Source organism: Rhamphochromis longiceps, linkage group LG5 (genome assembly GCF_057381845.1).
Source record: "Rhamphochromis longiceps isolate RC_006_pf linkage group LG5, R_longiceps_female_GT1.1, whole genome shotgun sequence".
Lineage (NCBI taxonomy): Eukaryota > Metazoa > Chordata > Actinopteri > Cichliformes > Cichlidae > Rhamphochromis > Rhamphochromis longiceps.
In genome coordinates, this window is record NC_140561.1 from 17,828,780 (window position 1) to 17,849,435 (window position 20,656).

The 20,656-nt window shown below is 39.9% G+C and overlaps 1 protein-coding gene across 1 annotated transcript; it reads left to right on the plus strand.

Annotated features, from left to right (window-relative positions):
* The first annotated feature begins 1,691 nt into the window (after positions 1-1,691).
* LOC146669713 (sortilin-like) lies at positions 1,692-20,061 on the plus strand. Its single transcript, XM_085406220.1, has 20 exons — positions 1,692-2,000; positions 7,686-7,748; positions 7,828-7,901; positions 8,002-8,104; positions 8,470-8,631; positions 8,780-8,853; positions 9,803-9,852; positions 10,266-10,393; positions 11,422-11,566; positions 11,656-11,811; positions 11,906-12,018; positions 12,175-12,277; positions 12,362-12,530; positions 12,632-12,816; positions 12,905-13,094; positions 14,383-14,499; positions 15,805-15,913; positions 16,875-16,987; positions 17,092-17,218; positions 17,316-20,061. The coding sequence occupies exons 1-20, from the start codon at positions 1,764-1,766 to the stop codon at positions 17,328-17,330; spliced, it is 2,433 nt and encodes an 810-aa protein (XP_085262346.1). The 5' UTR covers positions 1,692-1,763; the 3' UTR covers positions 17,331-20,061.
* Positions 20,062-20,656: the final 595 nt, after the last annotated feature.

Consider the following 20,656-nt stretch of genomic DNA (forward strand, 5'->3'; position numbering starts at 1 on the left):
ATTTTCAGAGGCTCAGAATTAACTAAACAATTGGCAAGTGCTTTCATGACCAGGTTAGGCCTGCTCCCTTATTTGATGAGAAGTAATGCAGATGTAATGTCTTAAATTTATTCAAAGTATTGAATTTGTGTTTCATAACTTTTTACTAATATAAGTGAGGGATTCCATGACTAGGCTGAAAATCTAAAATAAACTGATCAGAGAGAGCAAAAAACCTTCGGAGCAGCCAAATTGGCAATCTGTTTCATGATTTAGAAGAAGGAATCCACTGATCAGTTCAGCAGGAACAGAAGGATTGAAAGACCACAGGAGACAGCTAAAGTGGATAATTATAGAATTATTTCCATTGTTTAAGAAAAATAACTTTACGAGTCAAGGACAGGCGCATCACTGTCAAGATCTGCAATCATGTTTTTATGATTGGAGAAGGAGTTTACAACAAGATTCAAAATGCTGATTATAAAAACAGGAAGGCTGGAAAAGACTTTTTTCTAGAAAGAGCCTGCACAGTTCTGGAAAAAATTCTTTGGACAGATGACTTTACCAGAATAATGGAAAGAGAAAAGTATGGAGGACAGAAACGGGTCATTATTTGAGGCATACTACATTATCTGACAAACATGGTGGAGGCAGTATTATGGCTTGGGTATGTGTGGCTGCTGATGGAAGCAGCAGGATTCTCAAGTATACAGGCCTATACACTCTGCTTATACTCCAAATGTTGAAAAACTGATTGGACGGTGCTTCACAACTGAATCGAAGAATAATGCGAAAGAAAGGTGGCTGATGTAAAAGCCTGCAGAGCATCTCGACCAGGAAGATACATGATACATGATGTCCATGGTTTCAAGACTTTACACCACAGGTGTCGAACTCCAGGCCTTGAGGGCCAGTGTCCTGCAGGTTTTAGATCTCACCCTGGGTCAACACACTTGAATCAAATGATTAGTTCATTACCAGGCCTGTGGAGAACTTCAAGACATGTTGAGGAGGTCATTTAGACATTTAAATCAGCTGAGTTGGATCAAGGACACATCTAAGACCTGCCGGACACTGGCCCTCGAGGCCTGGAGTTCGACACCTGTGCTTTACACAGTCACTGACTGCAAAAGATTTCATTCAAAACACTGAAAACAATCCTTGTATATTGTAATTATCTTAGTTTGGCTAATTAATTTTAAACCTCAGAAACAGGGTCTAAGTATAAAATGGCTGTAATTCCTCAACTGTTGATGCATTTTTTTTGTCAACTAATACAAAAAAGAAACCAAACAAATTTAAAATATATTTTTTGTATTAAAAAACTTAAGTTTTATTTTGAGGGATCTGTATGTAAGAACCTTCACTAGCTGTTTCACAATAAAAAGTGAAACTACCGCTGCTGTGCAAAAAAAAAAAGAGCGAGAGGGAGAGAGAAGGAAGCCGTGCTGTAGATTATTTGTTCTACTTTTCTATTTGCTTCTTGGAATCCCAAACAAATTCAGAGAAAATAATTCAACAACACTCAAAAGCGCTAGTAAGTTTTGCGCGGTCCTTCCACCAGGGGGCAGTTCAACCCCAGAAAAGGTGTGACACTCAGTCGAGAAAGATCGACGCCGTCCAATTATATCACAGGTTATTCTGGTCCCGACCAATCCGGTGCCGCGGTGGATGGGCCGCTGTGGAAGATGCTTTGGGTGATGAGGGGGGCATGTGCGGCCAACTGGTGGTGGGACAGTGAAGTTTCTCGCAGGAGTCTCGAGTTGGACACCGCTGGGTTCATAATGATCTCCGCATCTTGCATTTTGGCGCTCGGGCTGTTTTCGTCTGCGCTGGGCAAACATCAGTACGAAGGGGGAAAGTTTTCACATTTGAGGAGGCTGCAGGGGGAATTGGGTGGTGATGAGGAGCGACTTATTCCAGAGAGGAAGGAGCTGCCGAAGCGCAGCGCAGGACTGAATGAACAGACATGTACAGCTTTGCCCGGAGTAGAGTCAGCCCTGCTGAACGACACCAGCACTGTAAGTGACTTCACACCCACAGTGACAGGATTACACGTGAGCTTATTCCTCACATGATGGAGTTGCTCGTAACATTTCCAAACATTTTCCTAACAGATGCACACAAGGAAAGATGTGAATCTTGCATATTAAACTGCTTCTAATTACTGAAGGGGTTTGTAGATTAGTCGATCAACCGATGGAAAGAAATTTTGATAGTCATTCAGTCAAATAAAATTAACTCAATACGTTTAACTAACTTAAATGCTCATTAATTAATGTTGAGTATGTGAGTTCAGGACAGTTTGGGATAAAAAGGAAAAAAAAGACTAATACGATTATGTCAAAGATTTATTTAATAGAAAAACAAATAAAAATAGAGGACTATTAAATTTTTCTGTTATTAGTAAATCTGATATTGTTTAATCAATTATTATTTGATTTATAAATGTTTTTACAGGGATCTCCAGTTTGTTTGCTTCGAGCACCTGTATAAAACTTTAAGATGTACTTTTTACTGGCACACGGGACAATCAGTCCTTAAAAAGATTCCAAAGACTTACTGAATATCAAAATATTTGATATTGTGTATGATATTTATTTGTAACTAGTCAATAAACAAACAAAGAAAACGTGGAGAAGGTGAAAGTGGTTTAGTTAAGTAATCTGCCAGTTTCAGCCAGTTCTCCTATTTTTCTAGTTCTTTCTGTTGCAACCTTTTTTAATTGATCTGGATTAATGTAGGTCAGCGCTCCACATGTGTGGTGCTTGCTGACTCTGTGTTTTCATGCTCTGATGGACTAATGGTGCTGGGTGAATGGAGAATGTAACAGCATACAGTCATACGCATTTGACTGTGTTCCTCGTGTCTGGAGGGATCTTGGAAGAGCCGGCTGATAGCATACCTTTACTACCTCTTTGGAATCGCCATGAGATAGTGGAATGGTGGTAGGCATGAAGTACAGTTTTTTTCTTCTTTTTTTATTCTCAGACAAACAACAACTGAGCATCCAACCAGAAGCACAATAACAACAAACTCATAAGAAGTTACAACAAAGCTCCACAGGATCATTTTCATGTTGTGTGTGTGTGTCTTAGTTGTGCATGTATTACTAATGCTGTGGGGGTCTTGAATCTCTTTATACATTGCGGGGACTTATCTTCCTTATGGGGACAAAAACACATCCATAATGTCAGCCACATGTTTTAAAGTTAGGGGTAGATTGTAAACCAGTGTATTGTCCTCTGAAATCATGGATACACCACTTTGGTGTGTGTGAAGGTAATAGGTGGTGTTACATCATTTCACTGAATGAAACACCTGGTCTTCTATCGACCGTGAAAATAATTCAGTGTGTTTTCAGAGAGCAGGCTCCTCCCTTCTCCTCCGGGCCTTTCTCCCTGACAAACATTCCCCACGTTCTTCTGCTAAACTTCATCTGATCTCCACTGTGGGCTGATGTCTGAGTTATCAGAGCTGCATGCTAGATCAGGAGGGGGAAAAGGATTTAGATCTGTATTATGCGCTCCTTATTTTCCAGATGGCTGTGTAAATTATCAGATCAGACACAGCTGACCTCCTTCTCTCTGTGCTCCTTTTTGTGGTTTTTGTAGACCTGGTAGACTACACAGGATGTGTTCTGTCAGCCAGCCCAAGCCTTAACGTATTTTCCCCGTTTGTGCGAGGTTCATTTAGCTGACTCAGGTTAACAAACTAGCTTGTTTTGTTTTTCTTTTCTTTTTCCCCCCCTTCTTCAGACTCTATCCTGTCTCCCGTTCCCTCAGGCCAAAAAGAACAAAACAAACAGGAAAAAAGTGCTCTGTCCTCAGGGTAGCTGGGGTGCAGCCAGCTGCTGGAGCACCAAGGAAAGCAGCAGAGCTGGTGTACCACATGGTGTGTGTCAGAAAGAAATCTGGCCTTGTTGATACACAGGGAACATACAAGAACGACAAAGTATAAATGAAGGAGGCACTGGTAGAACCCATGATCAACTTGCACTACTTCAGTGGAAAAATTAGCCTGCTGCATCTAATAGCATCAATCAAACATGCTGAATATGTATTTAACATAGCAGATATGTATTGATATGAAAACTTTCCTTACAGAGGGTGGTGCAGGCAAAGATGCTTGATTCCCGTGTTTACCATCCTCTCTGCACAGCCTGCAGCACATGTGGCAGAGTCCAGCTGTGTCTTCACATTAATCCGTTATTCAGTGAACTACGTTGTTAATGTAACAATGAAACTGATGCTACTTTATGTATATACTATATACAGTAAGCCCTTATTTAAAGACAGATATGTCAATATCTTATAGTTTTTACTTCCTTTGTTTCTACCAGCAAAAATGTGAAGGTTTAGCTGGATTTGGGCAGTTGATTAGTTTTTCATTATTCAGTTTATTATGGATACATAAATTATCAGAAGATCTAACAGTCTAGTCCACTGCTATCTATTTCATAGATCAGGCTGCCGTATCCATTTAAAGCCCAAATGATGAAATAATTGCCAGAAAATTTTAATTTCTTTTGAAAAAACAAAAGACTCTTTGAAGCTTTTGACAGAAAAAAACCCCCCATTAATTTGACTATATGAACTTCAGTTTGCATTTTATTTGCCACATCCAGCATTTTTTTTTTTTTTTTTTTTAATTCTGCAGTTTAGGTTTTTTGGTGAGGAAAACAAAGACTGGTGATGCAGAAGTCTCAAAAACTCAAGTATCAAATATGATATGATAGGTCTTCCATTTTTTTTTTTAGCATGCTAACATTTAGTGTTGGAGCCAACAGATGACAGATTGGCATTGCCATCTGACGAGCCATGCTGCTAGCCTGGAAAGAAAAACATGAAAAAGACCAAACAAAAAGATTTTGATGTGCTGCCCAAGCAGCTAATTATTTGAGAGATTAAAATTTCGCTCATAGACTTAAAATGGGCAATAATCATGATTTTTTTTTAATCACTTTGTAAATGTATTAGTTAAAAATTAATTAGCATTAATTTTTTCTTCTTTTCTGGTATTCCTGGAGAATAAGAATCTAGCAAACAGCTTGGAACTCAAATCGTAGTCGAACAGCAGAGGCTTGCAACGCTGCTTCATGTGTGAGATCAGAGCCTCAGCATTTGACCTCCTTCTGAAGTTTTATGCGTGTAAACATTGCTGAAGCAGAGAGAATAAGGAGCTCATTGTGTTGCCTTTTCTGTGAGAGGACTTTACTGTGCTCCCACCCACAGACTGTGTGTTATTGAGTCTGCTTGTATAGATGTTTGTATGTGTCTATTTGTGATGTACACTCCAGAAGTTTTGTTGTTACTGAACTAAATGCCAGATTCGGGAGGTTAGAGAAGCCTTTACAGAGCAGCTCTGGACCCTTAAATCCAACATGAGACACAGCATGAGGTCATGTCTGGTATGTGAGGCCATGTTCAACTGGTTCAGGCATATCTTCATTTTTACATACATGATGTTAATTCCTACATTTAGATGTCTATCTTGGCCCGTGATAATCTTATAGAGGAGATTATAAATCTGAGGAGTTTTCACTTCCTGGTTAAATACTAGGTAAAAAACAAAAAAAGACAACCTATGATATAAATGCAGTGTTTGATCGTTTAGGTGTGTGTACTGCAGCTGGGCAAGTCAGCTTTAGTCCATATAGAGTTTCAGAGAAACCGATGTGGAAAGTGTCCCACTGGTTTAAATTTAACACAGGTGTGATAGCAACTGGCAGAAACATTTGCAAAGACTTAGTATTAGGACAAGACATGACTTAAATTTCATATTGTTTAGTTTGAAATGATCATAATATTTTACATTTTATGATATGACTCCTCTGCTTACCTTATATTCTCATGCTCTGCTGTGATTGTACAGTCATTTATGTCCTCCTCAGGATGAATTATATTAACTTTGTTGATTTTAGCATTGGTAGTCATCCCGCATTTCAGTTTCTACAATTATGTTGATTTTGAGCAAGATACCAGCACAGCTAATGACATTCCCATCAGCCTCAGCTCTTCTTGTATTTGCATGGTTTGAAAACTCTGCTTGTTATTAGTGGCATTGCTGGCATTTTTAGCATGTTCACAAGCATTTATCTCAAAGCATTACTTTGCTATAAGCTCCTGTAGCCTCTTCAGTAGTTTTTAACATGACTCAGTGCAGTGATAAGTCCAACCTTACTGCTTCCACAGGAATTAAGAGGGTAAGTAGCAGTAGCCAGCTGCTGCTAATCCAATGCCCTTGATTAGATGATCATCAGCAAGTGTGAACACTTCGATTAAAAACACAAGTTTTTGCAGCTTATTGGTCTGGAGCATGCAAGGGTGTATTAAAGCAACCCCACAGTCTTCACAAGAGTGGACTTCCAAGTAAATTTAGACTCTCCATGTTATGATCCATGAACTACTCTTTATACCAGAGTATTCTAGAGTGAAACGTGAGGCCATCTGTCCAACAGCTTGGCCGAAACTGGGTCATGCAACAGGACAATTATCCAAGGCACAGGGGCGAATGTACAACCAAATGGCTGAAAAAGAAAAGAATCAAGGTGTTGCAATGGTCCAGTCAAAGTCCTTAAGAGAGCTGTGCATCAGTTCAAACCTCAATAAACTGAAGCAACACTATAACGAAGACTGGGAAGTGGGAGGAGTACTTTTCATAGAGTCCTCTGAAAACTTTGCCTTGGTTGTCTGGGAAAATTTAAGTATGTGTGTGTACTCTATATGTACATATTTATATTCATATCTGCTTATTTAATCCTTATTCGCATTATCTAATAGTATCATAAATTGTGTTAAGGTGATTAAAAAAACTAACGATATACTTAGAATGCTAATACTTGTAGCTGTGTAGTCTCATTAAAACATGTCTAGTGGAGCATATGCTAATAGTTTTGCTTTCTTATATCTCGTAAAAATCTTTAAAGTCTTGACATTTAACCTGTAGGTTCAAGCTAGAGAGTGAGTTTTGGGGAGGACAGCACATATGACTTTTTAAAAAAACTGACCAATAGGATGAAAAGAGGATTGCAAACGGGGTTGTAAAATAGTTATACGATCAAAATAGGAACAGATGGATGCAGGAGGCATACGGCAGGCGTGACCATCTTCTGTGGCTTTATGGACACAGACGCTTTTGGGCTGTACTCACCTTGAAAACATCTTTGTCCCTCCAGCTAAAGAGAGGAGGGGAGTAACCTGCTCCCTCAGACTCCAAACATTGTGGGCTGTGGCTAGAGACCAAACACTTGAGCTTCAGTCGGGATGAATGAAGAGGAATGTTGTTTTTCTGTCAGAGTTGGGAAATAGTAGTTCTGCTCCCTCCGTGCCTCTAATATTATGTCACACCTGTTCCTTTTATTTTGAACTTTGAGTCTTTCGGGGCTTGAGGAATGTATTAGTAAGTGACTGTTAAGGTAAACACCGGAAAAATTGGCTACATTCAGCCTTAATGTCTGTCATGTGTTTGAGAGAGTGTTCTTGCTGCATTCGAGACATTAGCAAAGTGTGTTGTTCTCTGGCTTCGTCTTTGTGATTTACACAGGAATGTAGGTCACACAGGCAGAGTGCATCCAAATGACCGAGCTGCTTTGGACAGTATGGAAAATTCAAGCTGTCCTCTCCGTTCATGTGTCTAGTTTTTAGTAAACAGCAGTGTTTTCTGTATTTTCACTAAAATGTCTTCTTTTTTTCCCTCCCTTTCAGTTCACGTTCAAGGTGCAGACATTGGGTTCACTGTCTTTAGCCTGGGTGGGCAATGGATCAGGGGTGAGTTCATGTGTATGACAATATATAACTCCAAGATGATGCTTGATTTCTGTGTAACTCCATTCATCTCTCACCCCAGGTGCTGCTGGTGTTGACAACCTTTCAGGTGCCTTTGTTCATGATCCGCTTCGGCCAGTCTAACCTTTACAGGAGGTGAGAAGTGCCTCGCTGCTGGTTTGGTTTAGTGGCTTTATTAAACTTTTACTAATTACAGTGGTCTGAGGGTCTAACTGCAACCTTGTCTGTGTGTCAGTGAAGACTATGGGAAGACGTTCAAAGACGTGACTCATCTGATTAACCACACCTTCATCCAGACAGAGTTCGGCATCGCTATCAGTCCAGACCACTCAGGGAAGGTGAGTGATTCTTTAAAAGAGTCAGTACATGCAGTGCAATACGATGAAGTATCCTCAAAGGTTTTTGCAGTTGTGGATCATTTCTCATCTACTTGTGTTTTCAGTAAAACAGCACAATTTCCTCAGTTCTTCTGTTGTTTACATCTAAAGAAAACAGTAAATAAATGTCAGTTGTAATCCTCTGATTCACAGGTGGCATCTCCAAAATGTTTATTTGATCTGATAATCCACTGACATAAAATGAAGAAAAGCAACGAATCCCCACCTGAATAATGTTCAGTGCTTTGGTTTGATTTAAATGTGTTTTCTCTCTCATCAGCTACGTGACCGATTGATTTAACTCTGGCTCTTTTGTTTGGCATCAGGTGATCCTGAGCGGTGATGTGTCCGACGTCGGGGGTTTTCGGCTGTTTCGCTCGCAGGACTTTGGACTGACCTTTGTTTCCACCGACCTGCCATTTGAGCCCCTCATTCAGATCCTGTACAACCCCGGGGACTGCAACAAACTTCTGACACTCAGTATCATGGTATATAGTCAGGGATTTGGAGTTTCAATAAAAGAAAACCTCTCTTCTCCTGAAGTGAACCATTTCCTAATTTCTCAATTAGGAATGGGTAAATACTAAAAAATAAACATGTACTCCCTTTTTACTGACAAAGCTTTTTTCTTTTAAGATGGACCTGTGGTTGTCTGAGGACTTTGGTGCCACCTGGAGGAAGATCCACGACAGTGTGTGTTTGGTCAGATGGTAAGAACTGACCTCCCCATCAGATTGATGTTAAAGTATAATTAAGGACAGGGGAGACAATCAGGACAGGTGAGGGGTGTGAACCTTACCTTTGGCCTTTTTTTTTCTTAGAGACTTTCCCTCAACTTTAATGAAAGTGACATATAAACATAAAGCAGTGCGCGCTTCCTTTAGACAGGATTCCTGCTCTCTGTTTCTGAGCCAAGAGTGAATTTCGGGCCCAGGTTAAAGGCCACTGGTGCTTACACATAAAATAAATGTTTCTCATAAAACACAAGTTTCCATCACTGACAGGCACATTTGTCCGTGTGGGTTTACAAACAGTCAACATGTACGTCTTTGCTTTTGGTAAAAATAGGAGTGTGTGTGTTCTTTGTCCATTGTTGTTTTTCCAGCTGCTTTCCTCACCACAGTCTGTATCCCCCATCCTGACTCTGGTTTTATTTGAACACCAGAGTTCACATGAGGTTGCGGTGTCAGCCTGCGGTTGTTAGCGCTGCATTGTGGGAAGATTGTGATAGCTCTGTGCGACCACAGCTGTCATTTAGGCCTCAACCTAAATTGACTGCAGAGCCAGGGAGCTGAGGTTGCTGTCAGACTGAATCATGAGTCAGCAGTGGCATTCTTATTCAGCCCGCAGTTGAACCAGAATCTGTGCAGTGTGAAAACCTTCATCTTGTTTGGCAGCGAACAAAACCCGACAGAACTTGTGGGGGGTGTCTGTGTGTGTGTGTGTGTGTGTGGGGGGGGGGGTAACCAAGGTAACCAGGGTTGATGTCTGCCTTGCTCACACCAGCACTTTAAAACCATAACCATAATCTGCAATTTATATAAGTTCCAAAAGTGGATCTACATTTGATTTACAGATGTTAAACAATGTTAGCGCAATTAGATCTTTCCCTCCGCCGTCTGATTCTACCCGATTATGGTTTGTTTTTCTCACACACAGGGGTCCAAAGAATAGCATCTACTTTACCACAAACAACAACGGATCATGCAGTAAGTGAAGATAACACCATCCCTCCACAGAAGCCCTTTCAGACATGCACTCCTTTTATGAATCCACACCACCTGAATGTGTCGTATCCGAACGCGGACCCAGGTTTATCGTTCCTTAAAAGTTGTGCCTTGTTGTTGACAGTCATGAGTTACTTTCAACTTGGCAGTCTAAACCAAATGGATTCTTACACACGAATAGATCCACACAGTATAAAAAGTTTCTCGTATTTCAGTATTTATTTCATGATTTATTTCCAATCAAGAAATTCCATCTATGTGCAACTCAATCCATTCCTTTAACAGACTTATTAAAGCAGCAGAGATATGTATCCCCACTTTATGTGGGTAAAGCGCTATATTAACACGTTCAATGATAACTAACTTCACTAACTTCACCTTTTTTTTTCTGTCAGATGACAAAGGCATGTTACATCTACGAAAGACATTCGACTACGGTAAAAGTTTCCACACCATTGCAACGAGAGTTTACTCATTTGTACTTGGAGGAAGATTTGTTTTCGCCTCCATCATGACTGGCACGGTACGTCTGTGTGTGTGCGCGCACCTTTGTACCTTTATTCTTTAAGAGCTGAGTGTGTTTGTTTTGTGAACAGACATTGCATTTTTGCAGTCTGTGTATTTAGTGGCATTGGGTGTAGTTGTTTATTTGTACACCCATTTTCTTCTTCTTCTTCTTCTTCTTCTTCTTTCTATGCTTTCTTTACTCAGTTTGCAAAACAAAAATACATCTTCTCACTTAAAGCGTTCAAATAGTTTGTGACATCTGGCATTAATGTTCAGTCTGTATCTGGATATCCTATCTGGGTAACTAAACACAGATACAGGAAATCTTTCATACCTCATGCAATAACTATTTGTTATACAATACATCTGTCTGGCAAAGAGTCATCTGCTCTTTAATTTTATAGCATAGCATCTTTATTTATAATGCACTTTACATTATGACTTTATTGTCTTTTAAAACGATCTTTTTCCTGCATGGATATTAAAATATTTGATTTTACTTGCTATATATTATTATTAGTTGTCTTATAAATATTATTTATAGCTTGTCTCTACTCAAAATCGCATGCTTGTAGTGTAAATGCTTGGATTGTGACTGGAATGCAGTTTGTTTAGTGTGACTGTATCTGGAGTTGGCCTGGCCCACATTCTTAAGATGATGATCTGCTCACACAAAGTTGAAAGGCCGTCTACATCTTCCTCCTGGCTTAGCTTTCAAGATAAAAGCACAGTTTTATAAACGTATTTCCAACGATGCTTTGCTTGACTGAGAATACAGTATAAGCCATGCATGCAGAGGAATTTACTCACACTCCTTGAACTCACATATTTCATGTAGAATTTAATGTTTTAATGTCTGGTGTAAAGGCAAATAAAAGAGACAGACTGGGTGTCTTTAATAATACGGGGTGTAGGCGATGAGCATATACTGTATAACCAACAGTGTCATACAGGTGCCTGGATTTTGGTGTAATGATTCCCACTAAAAGTAGCATAAATACACCTTCTGTGCAGTAATTGTGTCTGTGAATGTGTGTGTGACAGAGTACAGAGCGTATGATCCACGTCTCAGTAGATGGCGGCGAGACGTGGAACATGGCTCAGCTTCCTACAGTCACCCACGAGCAGTTTTATTCCATCCTGGCAGCCAATCAGGACGTGATCTTCATGCACGTGGATGACCCCGGTGGTAAGAACTGGTGCTGATGATGATTTCTCTTCTGCTATCAGTTAACATATCCAAGTGTATAATCCAGACGTGTGTTCTGTGCGGGGCAGACTCTGGTGTTGGAACCATCTATGTGTCAGATGACAGAGGAACTGTGTTCTCCAAGTCTCTGGAGCGCCACCTCTACACAACCACAGGAAGTGACACTGACTTCACTGTCATCCATTCACTCAGGGGCGTCTACATGACCAGTGTGCTCGCAGACGGTCAGTTAACACACTAGTTAAATGTAGAAAATGTGAAAATTATCTTCTGCTAGGAATTTAAGTGAATTTTGAATCCATCATGTTTGTTTTGCAGATGGCACAGTGGAGACTGTAATCACCTATGACCAAGGAGCAAAGTGGCAGAGGCTGCGCAGACCAGAGAACAGCCACTGTAACACTGACACCTCTACCAACAGACCTAACAGAGTGAGACACACAGACACAAGTATTGGAGTATATTTTTATTAGGATGTGGTCGCATGTGACCTCTTGTAATGCCCCAAAATGAACTCTTTCAAACGGATTTAATTTCTCAGTACGAGCCAGTGTGTAAACATTGTTTTCATCACTGTGTCTTTACAGTGCAGGCTACACATCCACGCCTCCTACAGCACCACCATGAAGATGAACGTCCCCATGCTTCCTCTCTCACAGCCCAGTGCAGTGGGCCTCATTCTGGCCCACGGTAAGACACACCAAGCCACCAAATTCTTTCAGTGCAATCAGTTTTACTGAATGTTTCTTGATAGTCTCCCTCCCTTTTCTCCAGGCAGTGTTGAAGATGCAGATTCAGTTCTTTTCCCTGATGTGTATGTGTCTGATGATGGGGGCTACTCATGGATGTTGGCCCTCAAGGGACCCCATCATTATGCTATACTGGACTCAGGAGGCCTGCTGGTGGCTGTGGAGCACACTAACTTACCTGTCAGCCAGATAAAGTGCGAACAACTGTTAAACACTGTCTAGCATTTTGTGACATATATGTAAGTGTTTGTGTGCGTCACTTTTGCAGCTAATGTTTTTTTTAACCACCCGTCAGGTTTTCCACAGATGAAGGACAGTGCTGGCATACATATAACTTCACCAATGACCCACTTCACTTCAGTGGCATGGACAGTGAGCCTGGCTCTCGCTCCATGAACGTCAGCCTGTGGGGCTACAGGAAGGACTTCAGTAAATGGGTGGTGATCACTATAGACTTCAGGAAGCTCCTCACCAGAGACTGTGAGTAAGGCACAGAGGATGGCGATGTTTGTGCAGCATTACAGCAAGTGTGTTTTCACTATGATAATGTGCGTGTTTGCTTTTGCAGGCACAGAAGGAGACTACGTGCAGTGGCTGGCTCACTCTTCAGACACCACTGGTTCTAATGATGGCTGTTTGCTGGGCTATAAAGAGACCTTCTTACGCCTGAGGAAAGGCTCTGTTTGCTGGAACGGGAGGGACTATGCAGTCACCAAGAGGCTGTCCCCCTGTCCATGTACACTGGATGATTATCACTGGTATCTCCTTGTTCACTTCATCTCCTTTTGTGCAAGTGATTGGTGTAATAGATGAACTTGTGACTTTATTATGGTATTCTTGAAACTGGATTTTGATTTTTACATAAGAAGATTGTGGGGTATACATTATATTTGTAGAAATGCTCTTTATGCATGACTTTTTCCTTCAACACATTATTTATTCTGCTATTCAGTCTCTCTACTAGTTCAAAATACACTGTGGACAAAAGTATTGGAACACGTACACATCAAACCCACAGGAACCTTTATGACATCCATTTCTAATTCCAAAGGCATTAATATGAAGTTGGACTATAGCTATAACAGCTTCCACTCTTCTGGGAAGGCTTTCTACAGCATTTTTGGAATGTGTGTGGGAATTTTTGCCCATTCATCCAGAATGGCATTTATAAGCTCAGATGTTGGTAAAGAGGACCTGGCTTTTAATCTCTTTTCTAGTTCAACCCAAAGGTGGTGTTCAATGGGTTTGAGGTCAGGGCTCTGTCTGGACCAGTCAAATTCTTCCACACCAAACTCATCCAGCCATGTCTTTATGAACCTTGCTTTGTGCACAGGCGCGCAGTCATCCTGGAAAGAAGGGGTTTTTCCATAACTGTTCCCACAAAGCTGTAAGGAGAGAATTTTCAAAAATATCTTGGTAAGCTGAAGCATTTAGATTTATCTTCACTGAACATGTTTCTACTGATCCAGAGTCCAGTGACAACGTGCTCCATCCAATGCTTTGGATTGCTCCTGGGGATGTAAAGCTTGCATGTAGCTGCTGATCAGCTGCCATGAAGCTCCCAGCGCACAGCTTTTGTGCTGATGTTAATGACAGAAGAGGTTTGGACCTGTGCAGTTATTTAGTCAGTAGAATACTGGTGACTTTTACACCTCAACATCCAGTCTGTAACTGTACCTGTGACTTGCTGTGGTTCCTAATTGCTTCCACTTTGCAATAATATCACTTACATGTGATCGTGGAATGTCTAGAAGGGAAGAAATTTTATGAACTGACTATTACAGTACCACTCTCAAATACAGTGAGATCACTCTTCCACAAATGTGTAAATGTAGACTGCATGGCTAGGTGTTTGCTTTTCTACACCAGTGGGACTGAATAAAATACTGGAATACAGTGATAAACAAGTGTGGCCCAATATTTTTGTCCATATAGTCTAAATTTGATCTATCTTATCTTATTTGCATATTTGACAGTTCAATGAATCTTCAGCTTTTTGCATTCAACAGTGCATTAGTGTAGAAATGACACAGCTTTGTGTTGCAGTGATTTTGGGTATTACCGACCAGAGAACAGCTCAGAGTGTGTGGAGCAGGAAGAGTTGAAGGACCGTCCTTTGGAGTTCTGTTTAAATGGGACCACTGAACAGCTGCAGACCAGTGGGTGAGGACATTTGACATTTTTACCCCCCCCCCCCCAAAAAACCAAAACCTCTTACTAACCAAGATACATTATGCATTATAATTATAATACACATTTTGCATATTATACATACTATCCCTGTGCCTGAGATGCACAAACCATTTTTACACATCCACAACACCCCTGAACTCTTCTTGGACTCACCTGGCATGTGTGAAATGCAACGTCCAAGGCAATCAGATCATTTTTGGGGGGGTTAGGCTATGTACTGATATTTTTGTTTTTGTGGTACAGCTTGTGATCTTTGCTCAATCCAGCATGAAAGTTAAAAGAAAATAGCATTTTCTTCATTTCTGTGATTATGAATTTAACGTTAAAAAGTATTGTGTTTTATTTTAGCAATGGGGAGGAATATAATTATATACCATATTTACTAATCAAAAACACACACTCTCGATTATATACTCCCTTTGTTCTGCTTGTCTGTCTGTCTGTGAGCAGTCTAGCATCCACTTTTCAAGATATCATGTTTTTTGTGAGCCTAGATAGAAATAAGAGCTTGAGCTTATTTAATTTAAATAATTTAACATTTAAAATTAAAATAAAAGTCAAAGCTTAACTGGTGAGAAAAATGTCAGGAAACCATATCAAGTGATATATCAGATGAAAAGGCATGGAGAGAGCTGTACAACACACTTGTTGTAATAAAAACATCATAAAACATCAGTTTTTAGAATAGCCAACTGTCTCTGATTTCAGTCTGCTAGAAAAATGGCATGAAAGTGGGTCAATGGGCCTGCAAATCTTAGATGGAGAAGCAGAAAATATTCTAAAAATTTGATGATTTGAGTTGTTGAAAACACATATTTAACTAAATTATTTTCTGAGTTATTAGTTGTGTTCTTTTAGACAGGACAATCTATCTATCTAATATCTTAAAGCAGCATGAAAACTGAATGAAAACGCAATTTTCTTCATTTCTGTGTTCAGATATCGTCACTAGGTGTCATTTGCACTTTGAAGTTTTTTTATTAATGTGTCAGAAAGGACAGCTGGGGAAAAAAATCCAGACCTCGTTCTTCCAGAATTGTAACAAAGTTCTTGTGCAAAAGCAGGTCCATTTACAAACAGACACTTCAGGAACTGTTGGTGTCCATGCTTCAAGACAGGATTTTCTAAATGGCCATTCTTTTTCCCACTTTTTTTGTGTTTGTTAATCTCCCTCCACTGTTGTCAGGAATAATATTTTGAGTTGTTCTGCTGTAACTGATGTCCTTTTCTTTGAATTTTGTCTCGCCTTACATATATCTGTCCCTCCTTTTCAAGCTACCGGAAGATTCCCAGCAGCCAGTGCGAGGGAGGTTTCCAACCAGTTAGGAAAGAGACGGACTTGAGGAAGATGTGCACCAGCAACGCTCTTATTCCTTATTCCCTAGTGAGTTCTGCTTATTCTGAAATGCAGGCTGTGCACGTTAGTATATAGACTTATTGGGACAAAATGAAAGTTAAGGAAGGGTCTGCTCTTCAGCATGGTCAGCACTGGAGGTGTGAAATGGCTAATCACGTAGCAGCTTGAGTCGAGCTTTTGATCAAATGTAGTAAAAATGTGAAAATTTTAACATCTGTTAACAGAAAGTGTAAATTGATGTTTCTCTTCACTATTGAAACACACATATTTAGAGTTTAGAGGTAAATGGAGATACAGACTGATGAAGAGCAGAACATTTTTTGATGAGACGTAACAGCCATAAACTTTACCACTTCCCCCAAAAGTCTGTCTAATCTTTTATTAGTACATGTAAGCGTTCTAAAGTGATTCCTCTGCCAGTTTGACCTACAAGAGTCACTTTTTCATGCTTTCTTTTGGTGACTCTTATCGAATGAATGGCATTAAACCGCAGGCTTGTTAACTAACTGAAAAGGAAAGAAGGGGAAAAACAGCACAGGGGAAAAAAAGTTAAGTCTTGTGGTGTCACAGAATCATTTTTTGCAAACAGCATGATGGCATTGTAAAATGACTTACTCAGTGATTTCAGACTCCAGTGTTGTTGTCATTTCCAAAGCAAGATGTCGTCAAGCCAGTGTAACAGAAAATGAGGCGGTGCAGTGGGCAAAATCATTTGTGTTTGCTTTTTGAATGAATTTAAGGAGCATTATTGCTCATCATTGTTCTACAGATCTAATTGAGTTTCATGCTTTGTGAATGTTTTAAATCTATAAAACGGATGTGTGTATTTTCCTTTTTTGTTTTGATCCTTTACCTTTTCCTTACTAAAAAGTTTGTTTTTGTTTACTTTTTAAAAGACACTTCGGAAGCCCAAATAACGTATAAACTGTAGGCCGAGGAACCTAGTGCACTGCGTTGCATATTTAAACTTTTCCCGTCTCTTGAACAGATTGAAAACAGTTCAACGAATACTGCTCTCATAGTCATGGTCGTCATAGCGATCCTCCTGACAAGCGCTGTCGCAGGTGTTTGGCTGGTTAAGAAATATGTCTGTGGAGGACGGTGGGTTACTTTCTTTTCTTTTTTCACCCTTTGCAGCCGCAGTAATAAATGATGCACTCACATCTCTTCGGTTTCTTCCTAATATGGACTTTTGTCCTCATCAGGTTCCTCGTGCACCGTTACTCTGTTATGAGGGAACATGCTGAAGCTAACAAAATAGAAGGAGTGGATGATGTGGACCCCCACTACATGGAGACAGGAAAAGCACAGTACAATGAGGACTCGGATCAGGTAGATGTTGTGTAAAGGGCCCCTTATATTTATTAGTTTTACCTAAAACGCTGTGATTATCTAAAAACACTGTTATACTGTTTGTGTCTCCCCATAGGACCTTTTAGAATAAGATTTCTTCCCACTCAAAGGCTCTTCAGACTAAATCTAAAGCAGTCTTTCATGATGCCTGGGCATTCCTGTTGCTCCCACATGCTGATTAACATCTGCTTCTCACTTCTCGCTATCCCCTGGAGGCCGGAGGACTCAGCAGCAGCGGGGCGACTTCCTATATTGCTTCCTTGTACCGGCTGAGACTCCCAGCAAATAGGCGCACTGGTGATTTTGGGAGGGGACAGAAGAAAGCCTCTGGGATCCCCGGAGAGCTTTTGTTCTCTCTGTCACAGAAAATTCTGTAAAGACCTTTGAGCGTGAAAATGTGCTCCATTGTGCTCTGTATGTTTCCTTTCATGATGACCTGAGAAGAGACCGCGTTGCACTGCACAAGCACCATGCAGCTGCTACAGCTTGGACATGTGGGTGCACAGAGTGTTTTATTAAGAGCTGGGAAACATGGGAGAAACAGGACACAGAAAATAATCAGTATTTTAGCTCAGAGTTTTCATCTGCTGTCAGTTAAGTAGTTTTTGTACTCTGTACATTTAAAACTTTAGGATCCAGTCCTTGTGTTCATGGTGGGCCACTTTATATGTTTCGCTAATCGCTAAAATGAAGCAATAACATAATTTTTTGTTCCTCATTTTGTCACAGGTTTTGGGAAATTGGGGTTTTGTATTTGATACTAACTCCTGTGAACAGTGGTACCTATTTTTAATAGTCTTTTTCTTTCAACCATACTGTCTGGACCTATGAAGATAAAAACTGGCCAGAATCGCTTAATGCACTAGAAATTGTAAGACTCAAATTGGTGATTGGAATTGGCTTTTTTTAAGGAGAACCTTTCATCTTTTGTTAGGTACCAGATAATGTGTCAAAGTTAATGTAGTTCTTGCTTTTAAAACATGTTCTCCTAGTTCAGTGTGCAAATAATGGATATTAAAAACCAGAAGCTGCTGTGCTACTGGGATTTTCCTGCACAACCATTCCTTCACAGAGAATGGTCTGAAAAAGAGAAAATATGCAGTTAGTAAGTTTTCTTGGTGGAGATTTCTTGTTGATGTCAGAGGAGCTTTGAGCTGACAGGATTCCAACAGTAACTCAAATAACCATTCGTTACAACCAAGGTATGCGGAAGAGCATCTCTGAATGTACCACCCACTACACAGCAGATGGGCTACAGCAGCGGAAGACCAGACTGCTGTCAGCTAAGAACAGGAAGTGGAGGGTATATCTGCATAGGATCACAGGTATTAGACAACAGCAGATTGTTGCAGACCAGGCATCAACAATCTGCTGTTGCCTGGACTGATGAGTCTCAGTTTCTGTTGTGACAATCAGATAGGGTCAGAAACAACGGGAAACCACGGATCCATCCTGCCTTTTATCATCAGTTTGGGATGGTGGTGGTGTAATGGTGTGGTGGATATTTTTCTTGGCACACTTGTAGACCACACCACAGTGCATTCTTCCCATGGCTGCTTCCAGCTCAATAACGTCATGTTACAAAGCTCAAATCTTCCCAAACTGGTTTCTTGAACACGAGAAAGAGTCCACTGTACTCAAATGGCCTCCACAGACACTAGATTACAATACAGCACCTCTTACACAATTTAAACAATCTATTACGTATATAAACTGTAGTAAACAAGAGTAAACGATTTTAGTCCTTCATTTTTAGTGCCTAGTGAAACCCAGCCCAACACAGTCATTATTTTTCACTCTCCTGCGAGTGTGGTGAAAATGAAAGATTTGAATTATTGCCAAAGCACTTTTAATGGATATTTTTCAAACGTTAGGCCAGCATTATAAAAACTTATGCTCATCCAAACCCTTTACTTGAACTTCTATGATATTTTTGTTTAACAGGATGCGCCAGTACATTGCTGTTTGTTTGTTTGTTTGTTTGTATTTCACTGACATTTCAGCCAGGCATAATCAGCAAATAAATAACGATAGTGGTTTTAAAAAGAAGTGCAAACATTTCTATAATCATCTGATATCAGCGCAACACAAAACATAACCTCACTTTTTGTTCACAATAACAGTGTATTAAGATTAATGGTGCCTGGTGACCGTAAGGAGCGCTTGCTTTATAAAATTAATAATAATAATAATGATAATAATAATAATAATAATGGATACTTTATTGATCCCCATGGGGAAATTACTTGTTTTTTCTCTGCATTTGACCCATTCACTACACCTGTGTCCCAGTACGCATGTCTGTGTAATATCAAGTGTTTTAGCTGGTATGTTGGCTGGCTGCCTTTTTTATTATCTGCGATGGAAGAAGTATAACATTTGACACACATGTAGGGCTTATGGCTAATGCTTGTATTCTCCAGCAGATGCAATACCACCCCAGCAAATAAGCTATTGCAATAAGCTGGCCTAATACTGAGGCATAACTCAAGGATCGTTTGGTGGACTTTGTCAGATATGAAAGCAGGTTTTTAATGCTTGATCCTTCTTGATTTACTTAACTGTCAGTAAGAACAAGCCCAGCTGTCTCCTGTATTTAATGATTTATTATTGCACTACGTCTACAGATGTGTGATGTTGCGTGTGTTCTAGTCCTTGTGTGTTTTGTAAAATATCAGGGGCCAAGATGGGTGACATTCTTTCCATCTCGTTTTCTCCGCTGTCTGTTTGCTGGGATGAGTAACTCTGGATTCAATATTCTGTCGAGCAGATGTTTTTATAACAATGTTTGCATTTATAGACTGAAATAATACTCTCTTTTACATCTGTGCTCTTGTGCTGGAGTTTTCTTCAACACAACACAAAGTACATAGAAAAAATTACAGTACTTTAGCAGCAATTATTTTAATAGTATTTTTGTGTCAAAATACACCCTAAAAAGAACATAAAGTCAGTTTTTTTCCTTTTTGAGGAGATTAGTTTTTACTGTTATCAGTTTACTTTACTGCTCAGTATACAACAAAATATATTGTAATATTGAAGGGGACATATCAACGACCTCTATCAACTGTTCTTGTAAGTTACTGAAAGCACTTAAAATAAGGTGCTGTTTTATAAGTGGTTCATTCATAAAGTTAATATTTTATGAATAGGTAACGCCATATAGAAACAAACCAGTTAAAGTGGTGTTTTTAATGCAAAGCGGTCTAAAGTGAGTTTCAAATTTCATGATATGACATGTAGCATTACTCACGCAGACAGATATTTAAAATAAAAACTATAGGAGAAAAGGTAATATCTACACTGGAGTTTATTAAGAAGAAATGCTGGATTTTATAATGTGTAGGTAAATGAAAGCTACACTTACTTAGCTGTGCTTTTTGTTGAGTGCCAGCTGCCTGCTACCGGTGAAAGAAG

Excerpts from the sequence above, each read along its gene's own strand:
- LOC146669713 (XM_085406220.1), top strand. The coding sequence starts at position 1,764 with ATGATCTCCGCATCTTGCATTTTGGCGCTCGGGCTGTTTTCGTCTGCG. Across the intron at positions 7,749-7,827 it reads GGGTGGGCAATGGATCAGGG|GTGCTGCTGGTGTTGACAAC; the intron begins GTGAGTTCATGT and ends CTCTCACCCCAG. Across the intron at positions 12,278-12,361 it reads GGGCCTCATTCTGGCCCACG|GCAGTGTTGAAGATGCAGAT; the intron begins GTAAGACACACC and ends CCTTTTCTCCAG.